Source organism: Odontesthes bonariensis, chromosome 7, assembly GCF_027942865.1.
Source record: "Odontesthes bonariensis isolate fOdoBon6 chromosome 7, fOdoBon6.hap1, whole genome shotgun sequence".
Lineage (NCBI taxonomy): Eukaryota > Metazoa > Chordata > Actinopteri > Atheriniformes > Atherinopsidae > Odontesthes > Odontesthes bonariensis.
This window is the reverse complement of record NC_134512.1, coordinates 29826743-29845568: the sequence shown is the minus strand read 5'-3', so window position 1 is coordinate 29845568 and position 18826 is coordinate 29826743. Positions and strand designations below refer to the sequence as shown.

Here is an 18826-nt window from a genome sequence, read left to right as displayed (position 1 = left end):
AGGAGCCAGGTCAGAAAACGCCATCACAGGAGGAACACCAAGCTGTAGGCCAGCGAGGGGCCCACAGCAGTGGAGCACTGCCGCAGACCCCCCACCTGGCCAAGCCGATATTCACCACGAGTCAGAGACATCCCAGCCAGAGTCGATCACAGCCCCAGCACGGCCCCCACCGAGGAAACACTGGGAATATGGAATAAGAACATACAACTACTACAAAGGCTAAAAACATAAAATAAATAAATAAGTAAAATAAAATAATAATAGGAAATAGCTAAAATGAACTATGTCGTAAAAAGCAAAAAGAATAAAATAATAAAGGGCTAAAAATATAAATTGGCTATAATAATTAAATGAATGTATGAATACGACATTGGTTAAAAGCCAAATTAAATAGGTGGGTCTTGAGCCTGTTTTTAAAAATATCAACACTTTCTGCGGCCCTCAGGTCCATTCCAGAGACGGGGGCCATAGTGCTGAAACGATGCCTCACCGTAAGTTTGTGTTCTAGCTTTGGGGATTATTAAAAGGCCGGTGCCGGAGGATCTCAGGGTGCGCGAGGGTTCATATGGTAAAAGCTATTCTGAAAGATAAGAGGGTCCAAGACCCCTAAGACATTTAAAAACATTAAAAGGACCTTAAAATCAATCCTAAAACACACAGGGAGCCAATGCAGCAATTTTAAAACCGGTGTAATATGTACCCGCTTTCTGGTCTTCGTCATCACACGTGCTGCTGAGTTCTGTAAAAGTTGTAAACCTAAGATGTTTCTTTTTGGAAGACCAGAAAGCAGGGCGTTACAGTAGTCAATTCGACTGGAAATAAAAGCATGCATTAGTTCTCTGAGCACGAGAGAGAAAGGGGCGGACTCTGGCTATGTTCTTTAAGTGATTAAATCCTGTTTTTGTTACCTGCTTAATGTGTGGAATAAAGTTGAGCTCAGAGTCAAAGATAACACCCAGATTCTTTACCTGATTGGATGGATTTAAAGACAGTGTTTGCAGTTTTGATAAAAGTTTCTCCCTCTGAGCCTTAGGATCGATAATTAAAACCTCAGTCTTGTCCTGAATGAGCTGTAAGAAGTTTTCTGCCATCCAGGAATTGATGTCTAAAATACATTTAAAAAGGGCATCAATTGGCCCTGTGTCATCAGGAGACATGGATATGTACAGCTGTGTGTCATCCGCATAGCTGTGGAAATTGATACCATGTCTCCTGATGACATTTCCGAGTGGGAGCATGTACAAGTTAAAAAGTACGTGGCCTAAAATTGAGCCTTGGGGCACACCGCATTTAATTTCATGGATCCTTGAGGAGCATGTGTCCAAACTTATGAGGAATTTTCTATCCGTGAGATAGGAACTAAACCATCGGAGTGCAGTACCAGAGAGGCCGACCACGACCAGGTGTCTTAGTCTATTTAAAAGAATCGGGTGACTGTATCAAAAGCTTAGATCCAGTGGCACAAGGACTGTAAGCTTCCTAAGATCATTAACAATTTTCAGTGATGCAGTCTCTGTACTGTGGTTCGTCCTAAATCCAGATGGAAATTTCTCAAAAACGGAGCAGTGATTTAAAAAATCATTCAACTGAATAAAAACAAGTTTTTCAAAAATTTTACTTAAAAATGGTAAGTTGGACACTGGTCTGTAATTATTAAGAACATTAGGATCCAAATTGTTCTTCTTCAGAAGGGGTCTCACTACTGCCGTTTTAAGGGCAACAGGGAAAGTACCCGTCTGAAGGGAACAATTCACAATATTCAAGAGCTCATCTTCAAAGAATCCATAAAACGTTTTAAAAACGTGATGTTTGAATTGGGTCTAAAAGGCAGGTTGTTGGTTTTATTTGGGAGAAAACTCTACCAAGCATCTCCGCATCAACCAGGGCAAAACTGTCCAGTGTTTCCTCAGGTGGACCAGTCTTTAGCAATTACAAGAACTGCATAAAGCTAATATTCTTAATTTTCCATATAAAGTTACTGTGGCTTGCTGTTATTAAACTGTTGAAGACAGTAAGATAAAATCTGTTATGAATTCTGATGTTCATCCAAAGGCTTCTAAGAACCATACAGGTTTTTTTATTTTTATAAAGCAGAGTTCGAACAGCTATTCTTACCAGCTTTGGTGCTCGGAAGTCAAAACAGGAAGTATATGTGACAAATTTGAGACGACTTCTACCAGTTGTTTATGAAGCTGTAACAGGGACAAAACTAAGACCTGCTATTACACAAATTTTGTTAGTCACATCTGCAAGCCGTTTTTATGAATATATATATGATTTTGGATTATATATACTGCATAATGAATTATGAGCCATCTGTGTCAAGAGATAATGTGGCATTGACAGATCACCTCCATACACAGCCATGCGATGACAGGAGCAGATATTGACTTTGTATCGCTGAATGATCACAGCGCCAGTTCAGTTGAGTGAATTTTTGTGATGATGCTAACGATTCTTGACTTGCATTGAAGCACCAGGTTACGTCTTTTTAAATTTACCTGCATGATTAAATTCAAAACTCAGCTGTTTGAGCTCACATTCAGCTCTCTTACTTCCTTCTCTCTGCTTGACCAAAAACCTCATTCCCTAAGAGCACTTCAATGTATGCGCTGTCACAGTGGGGGAAACTGGGCCATCTTATTGTGTCCCCAGTCCTCATTTCAACACGGAAAAGCCTCCCAGTGCCGCTTCCTCCCCTTCAATAAATGTGTAGGGGGAAGATAGTGCATTCTCATGTTATCTGCCACAGGCCTCTTGCCCCTTCAGCCATTTTCTCATTTCACAGATTTGACCGGGAGGTGACCTTGGCTTTTTAAGTGCTTTTAAGGCAGAGCCAAGTCTTCTCAACCCTTTTCTTGTCTCGCAAATGGAGGAAGAGAGAAAAGGAGTGGGAGAGGGAATTTGTTTCTGGCCTATTCTACGCGGACCATTTTTCCTTCTTGTGTTGTCCATTCTCTCGCTTGCCTGTAGCCACTGTTCAGTTTTTCTTTATAGAGTAGCAAAGATGACAGGATATTTTCTGCTAATTTACATGGGCCTGTGTTTCTAATGTAGAAAAGGGCTTCAGGGGAGCGGCACAGCAGCATATGTTGATGACACATGACAGTGGGCAGTCGGGGAGCTTGAGTTTAGGAAAAGACACGGTTCATTAGGCCTGATGTGATATAACAAAAGAACTAATTGAATGTCTTTGCCTTTGAGAGTATTTCACAACATTCAAAATATCAATCATTCCATGTCTCAGATGTCAGCAGTAGGTAATCCTTTCTGTTACCGGCCACATCTTCACATCACACAGGGGATGAGGGAGAAACTTAGACCATATGCATGTGTCTGCATTTTTACATGGGGTGTACACATGCCAAGTGTGTGTTTTCAGTGGAAATATGCAGGCGTTATCACTGCTCTCCATCAGAATCCCTCCCAAGTGCACCCCTGGCAGAGCGCTAATCTGGGTCAAAGTGCTAACTGCTTAGAAGGGCCTGGGAGAGGCCGATTCAAATCATGTCTCACATCTCCTCGTCCTCATTATAAACACCACAGCAGGAACAGTGAACAGCTTTTACACGTCCTCTTAACCTTAAACGCACGCGAACATGCAGGCAATATTCTAACCACACAGCAGTTAACAAAGCCCTGGTGACCACTGCATCATTGATCTGCTTCGCTTTGAGACTTAGCTACTCTGATCACCACTGCAGAGTCTGAGAGCCTCTGAGAGAGAGTGATAAAGCAAGCACTGTTTAAGTTGCCACCCAATCTGCACATTACGCGCCTTAATTTTGTCTCGTGATAAAAACAGCCTTCCTACCACAATACTGATGAGCTCTCCAGATGGTACAAGTCCATTCAAAGCTATGAACTTTATGATGCCTTATCTTCCAGCCAAATAAATAGAAATCAACCTGGGAGGGGGAAATATGTGCCGATCTGAGGAAGCTGCACATCTGTAGTGCAGCAGAGAGAACCAGAGCTGTTTGTCCTGCGTATTTTGATGCTTGATTGCTCTGAAGCTTGCCTCAACGGCTCGTACTTGCTTGATATTTCATGAGAAAATATATATTCCATTCGCTTTCACCACCTGTGCCAGTGCTGATGAATTGAAAGGCTTTCTTGATGTCTCCAACACATCCTGGAATTAGAACAAGGCTTTGTCCTCTCACTGTGAGAGCGTATAAAGGAAAGGACAGAGGGACCACCAGGAATTCACAAAACGGCTGTTTGGCGCCGGTTAGATTTCTCATATCAGGACGTCTGAATGTCTGAGACCATTCGGTTATTTTAAACTCCAAGGTTTGTCAACAATTCCTTATGGGAGAACAGCTGGAAGCGCCGTTGTCACTGCTTGTTTTCCCAAGAGGACCACAGAAAAGTTAGATGTAGTAGTTGGTTGTGGCTATGTGAAGGGAAAGTGTTCCACTTGGACAGTATGCCCGTGGGGAACGCATCACATACAGCACACACACTCCCTCCCCTCTACCTCCACCTCCACAACACCTCCTCCTCCCATTAGACTGTGTGAGCTCAAACTGTTGACAGCGGCGGTGACAGGCTCAGCGCTTGGAGACAATGGAGGGGAGGGCAGTGCTGCTGCTGCTGCTGTGGTCGGTGGTACATCTGTTCGGATGCTCAGCACAGCCGGCTGGCCTCGAGAGATTGATGCAGCCGGAGCTGGTAAAGCACACCACGTCTGGGATTGTTTCACGATCTGAAAACTACTTGGCAGCTCGTAGCAGGAAGTAAAGTTTGTGTTGTAGCTTCAGTGACATGATGAGTCCCATTGGGAGATTACATTTGTAGAGATGACAGGTCAGCAACTTCAAATACATTTGGCTTGTTGCGACACGTGGGGTTTGTAGGAATTACAAAGTGGATCCCCCAGTAAAAGCTTTCAAGCTTCTTATTTTTTAGGACAGTGTTCATGAATAAAGGCCCTCACTGTCATTCCCTAATTTCATATGGATAAAAAGGATCGTGGATCTCCGGCAAGGGTCGCCAAGTCTTTGTTGACTATAAGAATGTAGTAATTGGTAAACACTTTGACCAATTTGAATTATTAACAAAACAGCCATTTCATATTAAAGGGATTCATTATTCCACCCCACGCTGCAATTTTGTTATCAACAAAAGCCTCTGTTACTCTCAGCTTTTTATCGAAAAAGAAAATCCACTGAAAGTGGCTGAAGGCCTGACACAAAGCAACTGCTGAATCCCTGCAAATCTGCAGGCTTAATTGATTATTTGTGCCGAGCTGTATATCTGCAAGGTGCAGGATACCCAGGGGAAATAATGTAAAACAGATAACAAGATGAAATGTGGGAGAATTGCTTTCTGCTGCCCCCTTTATTAATCTTTTCCCTTTTTCTTATTCACAATGAGTTTCCCATTTAGGTTTTCCCATTACAAGCATGCGACTTAAGATTCAAAAAACGTTGCACGAATCAAAAGTTGAGTGTTGATTCAAGCTGGTTGGAAAATTGTTTGTCAGAAGGTTATTTTGATTTCTGAATAACATATGAAAGGACTCACAGCTGCATGTACCTGAGGCTCTGAGAAGAGAATATCTTATTTTCAAATCTCATCTTCATTATTCTGCCTTTCTCAGTTCCCTGCAGGCATTAAATAAATTAATTCATTAAAGTGATACTGCACAAAATGAAACAAAAAAAAAATATTTGAACATTTATCTCAGTTTTGTTTTCAAATTCAGGTTACAGATGTTCTCCATCGTATTTTTACTTTGTCATTACACTTCTGTGGTAATGAGCTGAAGAAGAACAACCTCTGGAAGATGGGATGTGGAATTACTGTGGAACAAAACTCAGGTTTGCGTCATGTCAGCGCTGATCAGCACAGTCCTTTGCATTCCTCTATTTACTCTAGCTCGGGGGACTCAACAACAATCAAGTGGTATCCCTGGTGCGCAGGAACACTGTCGCCACTCTGCAGCAACAGAGCCATTACAAATGGAGAGGGAACGGCACCTTTTGTTTTGTTTAGCTTCATGTGTGTCATTAAAAGCTTGGCATAAAGTTACACATCAGGCCCAACCACATAATTGCCTTCCCCGCATAGGGGAGCTCCTTGTTTTCCACTTGAAGTCTGCCTCCATTAGATTTCACCATTAGAGGAGAAGAGTGTAACAGGGGAAAATAAGACAATTCATGGATCAATTAAATTTCATATTCACTGCCAAAGAAACATGGAGGACATCGAGAATGGGTTTGTCAGGGTAGTTTTTGCCTGGAACCCTAAACTATGAGAAACTGCTAGAAAACCATGTAGTCGCTCAAATAAATGTAGTGTATCTGATGCAATAGCTATTAATGAGGCAAAACAAGCCGTAAACAAGGCTTATACTCATTGGTGTCATTATGTGCACTCTGGGCTGCACGGTGGTGTGGTGATTAGTACTGTCGCCTCCCAGTATAAGGATTCCTGCTTTGAATCTTGGTTAGGGTCTTTCTGTGTGGAGTTTGTATGGTCTCCCCATGGATGCATTGGTTTTGTACAGAAACTCTGGCTTCTTCCTACAATCCAATAACATAGTTAATTGGTGATTCAAAAATTATAGTAGTAGTGAAAAGGAGTGACCCTGAATTGGATATAGCAAGAATGGAAAATGAATGAATGAATGAATTATGAGCTTTTAGAGCTGGCTAGCTGGAGCTAGCTTTTTTTTATAGCTACCGGTAGTAGTTAAATCGTCTAAGTTGCTAGATTATACTCTTAGAAGGGGGTTTACAGTAGAATTGAATATATTCATGACATGTTTTAAAATGTCAAGCAATCATTCAAGATAAAAAAACATGTACACCTTGTAACGCACACCACAATATTGACCAAAGTTGCTGACTTACGTAGGTAGTCACACCAATAACAAGACTAAAATCTAATATGCTATTCTTCAAATAAACCACTTTAACAAGAGTATGTTGAAATGATGCTTCTGTGAGTACATATTATCCAATATGTGAGTGTATCAAGTGCAAAAAAAACTGCAATTTGTCTTTAACTGGCCACTTGACATTGGGTCGTGTGTCAAACCCCATTGACCCTCATGTTAATACACTTTTCTATGCAGTAGAAATTAAAATATGCTGGTGATAATTTGCAGCTTTAAGCTAATTTCTAATTATGCATCATTTAAAATTGTACATTATGATTTGTGATGCATGTGCATATTGTCCTCAGATCTTTATTCAGATCCATCCCCGTCACCTCTGGTTGTAAAAACCGAACATAGCAAAAGTTTAATGCTGAACTTGAGTCTTAAAATCAACCATCTGTGAATTGGTGACATCACCATCCATCTTTTAATATAGTCCATGGTTACAATCTTAAGATTTTCTTTAATATACCCTCTTTTGGCTTCAGGGTAATTTATTTATATATATTTATGATTATTCAAGCTCATTTTACCTCCCAAAATTATATTTTCATGTCCTGAAGTCTATATGGTTAATATTTTTTTTTAAACATAAATTCATCGTCAATTTGAGACAAGGTTTCACGTAATTTTCCAAGTCCCATGTTTATTATTTTCACTCCCTCGAGTACTCTGTGTCTCCACAACAACATAACTATCAGCCTGCTTTGATGTCAAGGACTGATGTGCAGACTTTCAGCTGAGAGCAATTTCCAAACTCCAAGGTGCTAGTGTGATACAAACAGGTGATATTTTCCTTTGAGGATTTTTCGGAGGCTGTCTGGGTATATTTTCTTATCTCATCTAGAAGCGACTTATCCCAAAGAATTCCAGCAGAGTGTGACTGTTTGTTACAGCCAGAGCTCAGTACACTAAATTTATAGGCTTCTGAAATCTTAATCCACCTAAAAATTTAGTCGAGACAATGACAATTGAATTTCTAACTGAATTTCTGAGGTCTTTGTCTTGTACGCTTGGTTTTTGTCACAGTTGTGTTACTACCGAGCTCCTTTATGTCAGTCTAACAGGATTGAACCTTTTACTGACAGCATAGTTTTCACAATGTGTTTAAGGCTCAGGGTGGTGGAAGGCAAAACCGAGCAGAGAGGCAGTGTTGTGGATTATTTGGCCCACACTTACACATGGTGTAATACTCATGATGAATATTTGACAGCTCCAGGCTGCTGGAAGTGTGCTGTGTTCTGAAATGGTGTTAGGAATATGTATGGGACTGTATGTTTTTCAGGATGACACACCCATTAAAACACACATCGTCCATTTCACTGCTGCAGCTCCCGTCTGCATTCCGGCCACAAGAACGAACACAACAAAACATGCCCACATCTCTTGTTAATGGATTCTAATAGTTACTTCACACCATCATCCATAAATGTGTATACCCATTCAAGCAATTTCCAAGAATATAAAGTGGACTGCAAATTAGCATCAGAATGTTGTAGGTGTAGTGCCGTTCCTCAGTTAAATTTAGGGTGTGCCTTTGGCAGTATGAACATCTCATCCTCTTCCTGCTCGGGGTCCTTACTGAATTATTGAAATAAGAGAGGTTCCTTTCTTTGTGCCTTTCTTTTTCATTTAGACTGACAGTCAAGACTCCAGTCTGTGAGATCAGATTTCTTCCCAACATGAAACCCAGAAGTTGTCTAATTGTAGCTTTCCTGTAAAACGATCCAGAAAAAAACTAGAAATCTTTCAGTACATGCCAGGGATCTGAACACAGCTTTCATTGGTGCAATAAGAAAAATCTGCTGCTGAGAGCTCTCCCGGAAGAGGAATCAGTGGGCGCTGAGGAGCAGAGAGAGCCACCGGAGCTGTGTCGCCAGGAGAACTCTGGTTGTTGTAGCCATCAGCAGAGATTCCTCCTGAGTTGTCCTAATGATTCTCCTCTTCAACCTGCTGCACTCCTGCAGTATGTTTCAATTTCCAGGAAACATGCCACACATATAGCAGAGACAATGCAGTGTATTCTACTCAAGCTATAGCTCTGTACAGTCATAGTGACTTTGTATTTAAGGGTGTAAAAATGTTTGGTTTTTTCCTATTAATGTTGTCTCACCTATTTAATCTGATAGAATATGATACAATTATTTTCACAGTCTCTCAAATTGTTGCATATAGGACAACAAGTTCTAATGAGACCAGATTGAAAAATGCAGTCTGAATTGTTTTTTTCTTGAATGTAAAGTAGTTTGTTATTCAACATTTAAAAAAAATAAACACTGTAAAAATCTAATGTTGAACCATTGTATCTCGGCTATTTTATTCAAATTTGAGTCCTTGTTGATTGTGCTGCCAACATTTCAGTTTTTATGAGCCCAGTGACACCATGTCACAAGGGTCAATGAATAATGTTTTCTATTTCCCTACTAAAACATACTTGTTCAAATTCTACAGCAAGTAATGCTTATTTCCTTTGTCATTTCAAAGTAAGCAAAAAACTTGCCCTAAATGTCATATTTACTTCGAATGGCCATCCATATTAAAAGCAACAGAGTTTAAAGTTGCACAGAAGAGCCTGTGCCCCCGATGGATATGTTAAATTCAGTTTTCAAGTGTGCACGAAGCGGTATTGACAAGTCAAATCCCTGCTGAAAAGCTGGCTCTTGGTGCGAGTGATCGATGTGTGTGGTCATTGAACTGAGCTTATAGGTAGTTTGTATTCCATTAGGCATCTCGGGGACTTTGCAGCAGTGGAACAAAAGCACACGCTGATGCCTAATTGCTGGCAAGGAAAAGACCAACACTGCTGTTACATCTGACGGGTGTTTTCATCCACTACTGCTGTTGATGCACTTTTTCTCCTTCAGTTGGTCTGAAGTTGCTATGAGAACTTTGTCAATATGTTGTGTCTGAGACTGACGCATAAACCTGTGCTAAAACCATAAGTGATGTAGCTTTTAGGACATAATGTCTTTGTATTATTTCTGCTGGGGATTGAGACGCCCTACATGTGCAACAGATCAAGATACCCTTATTTACTATTATTATTACTACAACATGACAGTATTAACACGACTGACTCAGAAATTGAATATCATCAACTTCTCAGAGGTGATATTGATTGTATAAGATAGCACAGGTACACAGCTGACAGATGCCATGTCCAGCCTACCACTCACAACCCCACTGCTCGCATTTCACTGTTATTTATAGCAGCTTTTGATTGATTTTGGCTTTGAAGAGCTGTATAAGGAGTCCATCGGAACATCTTGTGAATACTAGTTTAGTTTGCTGAACAGTAAGCTTTCATGAATTATCTTGAATTTGTACAAGTAACTATATTCACGCAGTTCTACCATTTAAGTTATGACCTGTCCTTTTTTATACACAATGAAAAAAACATTTTCAGAGTTGTCAATCTTTGTCCATCCATCCATCCATCCATTCATTTTGGATTTGGTTTTCTTGGTTTGGTCACCAGTCCATCACAGGGCCAACAAACAGATTTGCATATAATTTTCCTATGAAGATGATTCCGTTTAATTCAGAGCAAAACAAATTCAGAGGTTAGCATGAAAACATGTTATACGAGTCAAGCAATAACTTCTTAAAGTATGTTACAAGACTGAGAATTCTGTTGTACTGACTTGTGGAGTTAGACATCAATTAAAGATATCTTTCACAGATGGACCTTGTTTTGGATCTTTAGGGCAGGTTTGAAATCAGGGTGTAATGGTGCAACCCAGAGAGTATTTAAAGAAGCAAACACTGCCCCTGCCCCTAAAACTGTAATGTTATAGATACTCAGTAAAATGCGTTAGCCTAGGACCAGCCAACCATGCCATCTAGTTGTGTATCTGAACACTATCTAGCTAAGTGTTCCAAGATGAAACACAGTACTGCAGATGTTGGAGGGGCTACCACATCAGTTTAGAGAATCCTATTTATGCTCATTGGATTGAAGAGTAAAGTTAACAATCCCTCCCCTCGGTGGTTACCACACCATGTAAGTAAAGGACCAGCTGCAGTTAGTAGAGGCTCAGCAGACTAACTTTTTACAGTCACTGTGATTGAAAGTTAAGCATCGCCGCCAAACAAGAGCTTCATTTTTCACCTGGTGGCTTTTCAAACTTTCACCAAAGACAGCTGGGATTAACAGATGCATGGCTGCCACGGTATATCTTAGCCAGATTGCAACCCTCTGCCGCCAGTGTGCCAGTCCCAGCTGCCTCACAGCTGGCCGTTCCAAGAAAATGTCAAGGTTACATGATAAAACAATGTTGCTTATTTAGTTCACAGATGAAAGGTGAGGAAATATTAAGTATCTGCAGCGTGCATTTGTAATTTCAGACAGTTTCAAAGTGGTTTGGTTTGGTTAAATAGAGCTCTGTTTGACCCCTTTGTGCTGCTCATTTGAGCTGGTCTGAGGTCAGTCAATCAGCGTCTCAGAGCACTGCTTATTTTTTAATGATTTGAAAAACTTACTTTTATGTCCTTGGTTACTGTTTTTAATTATTGTTGCTTGGCTGTGTGATTTGATAACACATTTACCGGTTTATTTCTGATTTACCTGAACTTTAATACTAAGAATGAATGGTTGCTTTTAAGTCTATTCATTTTGTGGGTATTCACATTCACTGCCATTACTGCTATTTTTTCCAGCCTATCTCATGTATTGCAGGTATGATGTGAACACAGTTACTCATTCTTGAATAATTATGATATATAAAAAAAAAACATCTTGGTTTATGCATTAATTAAGGTTTTGTTCTTACACTAAGGATGCATGAGATACTGTAAATTCATGTACATACCTGATGGTAAATTAGATCTTGAAAGTCTTGAAATGAATTAATCATGATCCGTGTACCCTTATCGTAACGTGTTCCCAAATAATCACACGCTTTTTCGTTCTGCTGTGAATAACACAGCTTTAGTGACAGCACCGGTGCATGAATCACAAACGAAGTGACTTACAATAAGTCATGCTCCTATGGGTTTTGCCTCCACCAGTAACTGTCCCTGTCTACATCAGTCTGGATTAAAAATGTGTCCAATAATACATGAGTAAATGAATAATACAAGCACTGACAAAAAAATCCCTGTCCTTTTCAGTAAATTTGTTGATATGCTGCTTAACGGATTGGGTTACAGCCAAAGTAGGTTTCTAAGTATTGGTTATCTCCAAATCCATTTTACACTCTATGCTGTGTCTTTTTTTTATTCTCTCTTTCCCTACCTTTGTAATTTTCAAACTTTATTTAGTTGTTGTTGTTGTTTTTTTTGTTACCAAGGCAGTTTAAGAAAGTGTCTAAATGCTGAGCAGCCCCTTAGAATATAATGGGTTTTGCTATACTGTTTAAATTCATGATTATTGGACAAAAAAAAAGAAAAAACAAAATCAACTTTACACAACCAGGCTTCTTTTTAATCAGCACATCAATATCTTTCATGTTTCGGACTGCCTCCAGGTTCTTTCTCATGTGATGTGCTAAGCAGTTGTTTGGTCCACATCTTTCCCACGCTCATTATCTCTCCCTCCGCCTCGATCACAAATTATCAGAAGTTTGTTAGGAATCATTATGATGCTCATGGATGATAATCACACAATACATGGTCATATGGCTTTACCCTCAATTTCCCATTAATCTCTTTACGCTTGATCAAAAAAGGCTAATTATTTGCATTTCAAGCTGTACATATTCAACTCAAGCATGACTAATAAGTCTTTTTCTCATGCATGTCTCCTGCAGATCCCAGAAACAGTGTGTGCACAATGAGGCTGGTGTGGAAATCCCTGGACAAAATGAGGTGTCTAAGGAAACGTTCCACTATTCCCTTTCTCGGCTTCCTTATCACCTTCCTCCTCTTCTTGAATCTCTACATTGAAGACGGCTATGTGCTGGTAAGTAAATAGAATTGTGTATTAGAGCTGGCACTTTTTCAAGCCCAAACAAATTTAAAATACTAAAACAATCCCGATGGGCCACATACAACTGCATATAACTCGTGCGAGCTTGTCAGTGATGGCATTTTATTCGAGGCCCCTTGAAATATCCTGCTGTATTTGACTTTCCCAAATAGCAGGCAGTCGGGCGACATTGATTGCCTTGTGTCGACATGCTTTTAAGTGGTGCCTCTGCTGCCTCACTTGCGTGGTAAACAGCATCACAGGATTCAGGCATGGAGCCTGTCACAAGATTATATTTTTTTTCTGTAAAGAACTGGAAAATAATGAAATGGACTAAAGGAAGTATGTGCCCTGCTCTCGCTCTTGGTAGTGTTGAGATTTATTCATGTGTTTGGAGTTTCAGTTGCATTTTGATTGCATTCTGGGTTTTCATTTTTCTTTAAAAAATTATTAGAAAAGCCAAAGTTCAAAACAATAAAGAATCTCTCTTGGACAAATTACAAAGAGACAAAGACAACAGAGACTTGTGCGCCAAATTCTCCATGTATGAGTTACAGAAATTTCTTTTTTTTTTTTCATAAACATTTGGGTCTGCTGGTTGGAGCCTCAGTCCCTTATTATCACTTATTATCACTTATTATCACTTATTATCTATTATATTCCAGGTGAACGGGCTGAACTATAACAATTCTTTATCACGATGCTAACAATTTAGAAACACAATAGGAAATCCTATTGAAAAAACAACTGAGCTAGTGAGATTAGCATTACACTGTTCAACTTAAAAAATATCTTTATATGTATACAAAATAAAAACTAATTTCCAAATGTACAGGAGATTATCAAGCAAACATTTTCATAAGAGAACTTTGAAGGAAGACACGTATCACATGTACCCAAAGCACCATGCACCAATAGTATGCAAGGTGCACTATATTAGCACGAAATGTCCTTAACAGTAGCACAACATAACCAAAAATTGCCATTTACTGGACCAAAATTATGTGGAGCACATAATGCTGATTTTGCCATTTACTAACTTCTAAGGAACAGGGGAAAAATTTAATGGACAAGAGGTGATGTGTTTCCAGCTCACATTCTTGCCAGTCCAAGCAAGAGAGGTGGTTCCGGTGTCACCACCGTCTCAACAGGGAGACGAGGCCCCCTTGTTGCTTAGACTTCATTTTTAGAAAATGCAAATGTAGGTTTTTTTTTAACAACAAATAATGAAAAGAATACAGAACATAATGTGACCAAACATTAATTTGCGTCACACTACCAAGTTCGTAGATAAGTCTGCAGGTTTTTTTGTCATTGTAGAGTGAAACAGCTGCTTTACAAAGTCAACAAATGTGCCTTATTTTTGCTCTTTACGATACTGTTTACGGTTTAAAAACCAAAAGAATTTCAAACATCGCTTTTCAGATAATTTAGTGTAATGATTGTCATCCCAACACAGCTTTGCTCACTAGTTTCCCCATTTTTGAATCAACATAGCAAAAATAACATTAGCTTATTTTACTTAGAGGTTACCAGAGTAGACGTCAGATCAAGCAGACTCTACAGCGCGTTCTGTTGGATCACAATGCAAACGACTGATGCATCTGTCTGACAGTAACTTTTTAATTTGAAAATATCCCCGACTTTCCAGTATTTCCCACATTGGAACAGATGTTAGAACTTCAGAGAAAAACTGGAAGCCCTTTTATGCCAGTTTTTGTGCACCTCGTTCTCAGCACTCTCCAAGTTTGCACTCTCTGCACAGTTGTGTTTCTTCTTGATGTCTAAACAAAAAATGTGATCAAACATGTCACTGAATTCAAATGTGTTCTATGTGTTCACAGTTCCATTGTTTCTCCCTTTCATAATGACTTGTTGTAAGGAAGACATGTTTAAATTTTCATAACATGGACCCAAGTTGAAATCATCCAGATGATGTATTTCTTATTCATGAACCATCAAAATGTGGTGATCATGGTACATTATCTGTGTTTGTCACTTGAATTATTAAAAGGCCGTTTGCATTTTCATCTCACTGGTGCTTTTTCTGAAGTCCATCTGCTCAGCTCTGAAAAGTGCCTAGAAAAGCTTTGATTTCTTCTTCCCCCAAACATTAAGGGTTAGCTCAGTTATATCTGAACTACTTTTAACACAAATTTTGAAAAAAAAAAAGAGAGAAGGTTTTAAAAAGATGTTTTGTTCCCCTTTTCTTACAGTTGCTGTCCAAATTTATTATTTTTGTTGTTGTACATAATGTGTGTTCTCATGTTGTGTTCCAGGAAGGCGATAAAAGGCAGCTTAGGGAAGCATCAATCCATCCTCCAAGCTCAGAGCGATATGTTCACACCTTCAGAGACCTAAGTAATTTCTCTGGAACCATTAATGTTACATACCGCTATCTCGCTGGAACCCCTCTGAACCGCAAGAGTAAGTTAGATGCTTCTTAATAAAATCAATTTTCATTGACTTACTTCATATTTGTGATCATGAGCTATGAATATAAAATCACATTTGTCACATGTGTCTGTGTCACAAGAATTAAAAAAATAAGGTACTGGTAAAAAAAACTGGTAAAAAAAAAAAACATTCTTTGCCTCAACATTATATAATAAGTGCAACTTTCCTACTGTATATCGTCCTTTACATGCAAAATGTTTGTCAACTTTTTCTTCATAGAATTATTTAGCTGAAACTAGGCAGTGTATATTACCAGTATATAGACTCAAAGCACCGGTTCTAGAGCTGTTTCATGGCTTATGCGATTCCGCAGGCTGATGTACTCATCCAGCTGTCTCTCAGTTGCAGATGGCACGAGATGGAATTTAAAGTGAGGTAATAATTGGTGGTTGTCTTTAGAAAATGCACCGATGAAGACAATGAGAGGTGCTTGAAAGCTCAAGAAGTAACCAGTAATTTTACCGTGGTGATCCCAATGTTAAGGACTTACACACTTTAGTTATAAGTATACTTTACTGAGGCTTGTGTTCTAAGGTGGTCATTGTATTCTTATTTGTATTCTGCAAACATCACGTTTCATATATAGTGATTAATCAAATATTATAATTTGTTCACAGAGTATCTCACCATTGGACTGTCTTCAGTCAAGAGGAAAAGAGGAAACTACCTGCTGGAGACGATCAAATCCATCTTTGATCAGTCCAGTTACGAGGAACTGAAAGAGATTGTGGTTGTGGTCCATCTGGCAGACTTTGACCTGGTCTGGTGTGAGAACCTGGTCCAGGAAATGAACAGAAAGTTTGCTCACCACATCATAGCCGGACGCCTCCTGGTCATCCAGGCCCCAGAGGAGTACTATCCATCTCTTGACGGTTTGAAAAGGAACTACAACGACCCAGAGGACCGGGTCCGTTTCCGCTCTAAGCAGAATGTGGACTACGCTTTCCTCCTTAACTTCTGCACCAACCTGTCAGACTTCTACATGATGCTGGAGGACGATGTGCGCTGCTCCAGGAACTTCCTGACCGCACTAAAGAAGGTGATCACATCAAGAGAAGGTTCCTACTGGGTGATGCTGGAGTTCTCTAAGCTGGGTTACATCGGGAAGCTGTACCACTCCAGAGACCTGCCACGTCTGGCTCATTTCCTCCTCATGTTCTACCAGGAAATGCCCTGCGACTGGCTCCTCATCCACTTCAGGGGGCTGCTGGCCCAGAAGGACGTGATCCGCTTCAAACCTTCGCTGTTCCAGCACATGGGCTACTACTCCTCCTATAAAGGAGCAGAGAACAAGCTGAAGGATGATGATTTTGAAGAAGACTCCATAGACATTCCTGACAATCCCCCCGCCAGCCTTTACACAAACATCAACGTCTTTGAAAACTACGATGCCACCAAGGCTTACAGCACAGTGGACGAATACTTCTGGGGGAAGCCACCCTCGACTGGAGATTTCTTTGTTATAGTCTTTAACAAATCAACCAAAATTAGCAAAATTAAGATTGTTACTGGATCTGATGACCGACAGAATGACTTCCTTCACCATGGCGCTGTGGAAGTAGGAGAGAAATTAGTTGGAACTAAAAAAGGGAAACAGTGTTCCTCTTACATCACGTTAGGGGAGTTTAAAAATGGCAACATTGAGGTTCAAGACGTTGACCACAAGATTGCCTTTGACATTGAGTGTGTTCGCATTGTGGTGACTGCCAGTCAGAAAGAATGGCTCATTATTAGAAGTATAAGTTTATGGACTACGCAACCGCCCAACCAATGAGGACTATACACAAGGACTTAGTATGTCATAGAGGCATAGAAGATTTTTTGATGATTTAGTATTGTATGTTTCTCCAGGTTTATTTATTCATTTTGTATGTATTTATTTATACTCATTTTGCCAATTCAAACAGTTTTTTTTAATCTATTTATTTATTTTCATATCTAAAAGTTGAACTATCCTCACAGTCAGTATCAACGACTGTTCAGCTGACCTCAGAGTAGTCATTAACTATTTTATAGTCTATTCATTGTACCTTGTAGCCTTTACCTGATAGCAGTTTCCATCATAGGGCTTGGCGATAATTCAGTATCACAATATGATCGTTTTGGGTTGTTATATAACAAATCTACTTTCCCAAAATTAAATTTGGGTTACACTATTCTAGGTTATTCGGCAGCATGGTGGTGTAGTGGTTGGTTCTGTCTCCCCACAACAAAAAGGTTCTTAGTTCAAACCTCAGCTGTGGAGTTTGGATGTTCTCCCTGTTCCTCCATAGAATTTGCCCAGGCTTCCTCCAAAAATCCAAAAACATGCATGCTAGGCTAATCAGTGATTCTAAATTGACTGTTGCCATGATTGTAATATTGTTTGTTTCTGTGTTGGACTGGCAACTTGTCCAGGCTGTACCCCAACGTTTGCCCTGTGACAGCAGGGATAGACTCCTGCAACCCTATAGATATTCTATCTTTTCATACTGTAATCAAATCCCATGAAAAAGGCCAACAAGATGTATATTCTTAAACATGTATCTGTTGTTCAAAACCTATTTAATTTCACTCAGGACAGGTTTAACCTGTCACCTAACACAGTCACAGCAATTGAATAAACCTAGTATGAAGGAAAGCAAACAATTGTCAAATGCAGCAGGAGGCTTGGGAGGTGGGAGGATACATTTACAAGCTGGAATAGCTAGTCAGATGAGTAGTGAGCAGAGAGCTGGCAGAATGAATGAATGCCGCCCTGGTTGTAAAGCGGGCTGATGTTTCGGGACACACCGGAGTTGAGGATGAATGGACAGAGGGGGGAGTTGTGACCAGTCTGTGTCCCTGAAGCAATGCAAGACTCTATGAACAACGAGCCAAACAATATTCAGTCCCACTTTTCACTAGCTTTCTGCTGTTGCTACTCCTTACAGCGACAGAAGCAAAAAACACATTAAGTCACCACAGAAAATCATCCACAAGTAATTTAGCGTTTCCTCCTGTGAGATTTCCTTAAAAGACAACAGCATCCAGCTGTTTTTCTGATATGTTTTGCTTTTAAAGAGACTTGTAAAACTTTGGGACCTCATCCTCGGTGGGAGCTTATGGGCTTCAGGCAAAGTTTTTAAAGTATTTGAGAGACTGGTGGAACAGAGTTGCTTTGGACATTTTCATTGGATTTGTTGAAATGAACCCAGATCCAGAATTTTCACCTGTCTCATTCTTTAAAGGACAAGACCGTTTTTTTGACATTGGGCCCTTGATTTCACATTATAACATGATGTTCAACTCACCCCTGCTTGTTGTTGGTAATTTGGAGCTGTTCCGAAGATATTCGCGAGGCGTCCGGCTGCTCTCTTGAGCTATTCGGCCATGAAACGGTTTCCTATGGGCAACGTTATACAGGCACAAACTACGCTGTTTATAATTTATTAATTACTGTACACTAGCACTGATAACGTGGAGGTGCGTCGCTTACTTAAAAAAATCCGGGTTACTGTAATTTTGAATTTTAGCCGAATGAATAAATAGGCAGCAGGTCTGTGGGCTGTCTGTGGTAGTAGCACGACGATGACGTCAGTAACACCCAC

At 39.9% G+C, this 18826-nt stretch overlaps 1 protein-coding gene across 2 annotated transcripts in view; it reads left to right on the top strand.

Moving 5' to 3' along the window:
• Window positions 1–18504, top strand: part of LOC142384782 (alpha-1,3-mannosyl-glycoprotein 4-beta-N-acetylglucosaminyltransferase C-like) — a 169838-nt gene extending 151334 nt beyond the window's left edge. For both annotated transcript variants that reach the window (XM_075471088.1, XM_075471089.1), the window contains 3 exons: window positions 12643–12794; window positions 15080–15227; window positions 15875–18504. In XM_075471088.1, the coding sequence (XP_075327203.1) occupies window positions 12666–12794; window positions 15080–15227; window positions 15875–17031 (1434 nt within the window). In that variant the 5' untranslated portion in view covers window positions 12643–12665 and the 3' untranslated portion in view covers window positions 17032–18504. The remainder of the gene's footprint in view (window positions 1–12642; window positions 12795–15079; window positions 15228–15874) is intronic.
• Window positions 18505–18826: the final 322 nt, after the last annotated feature.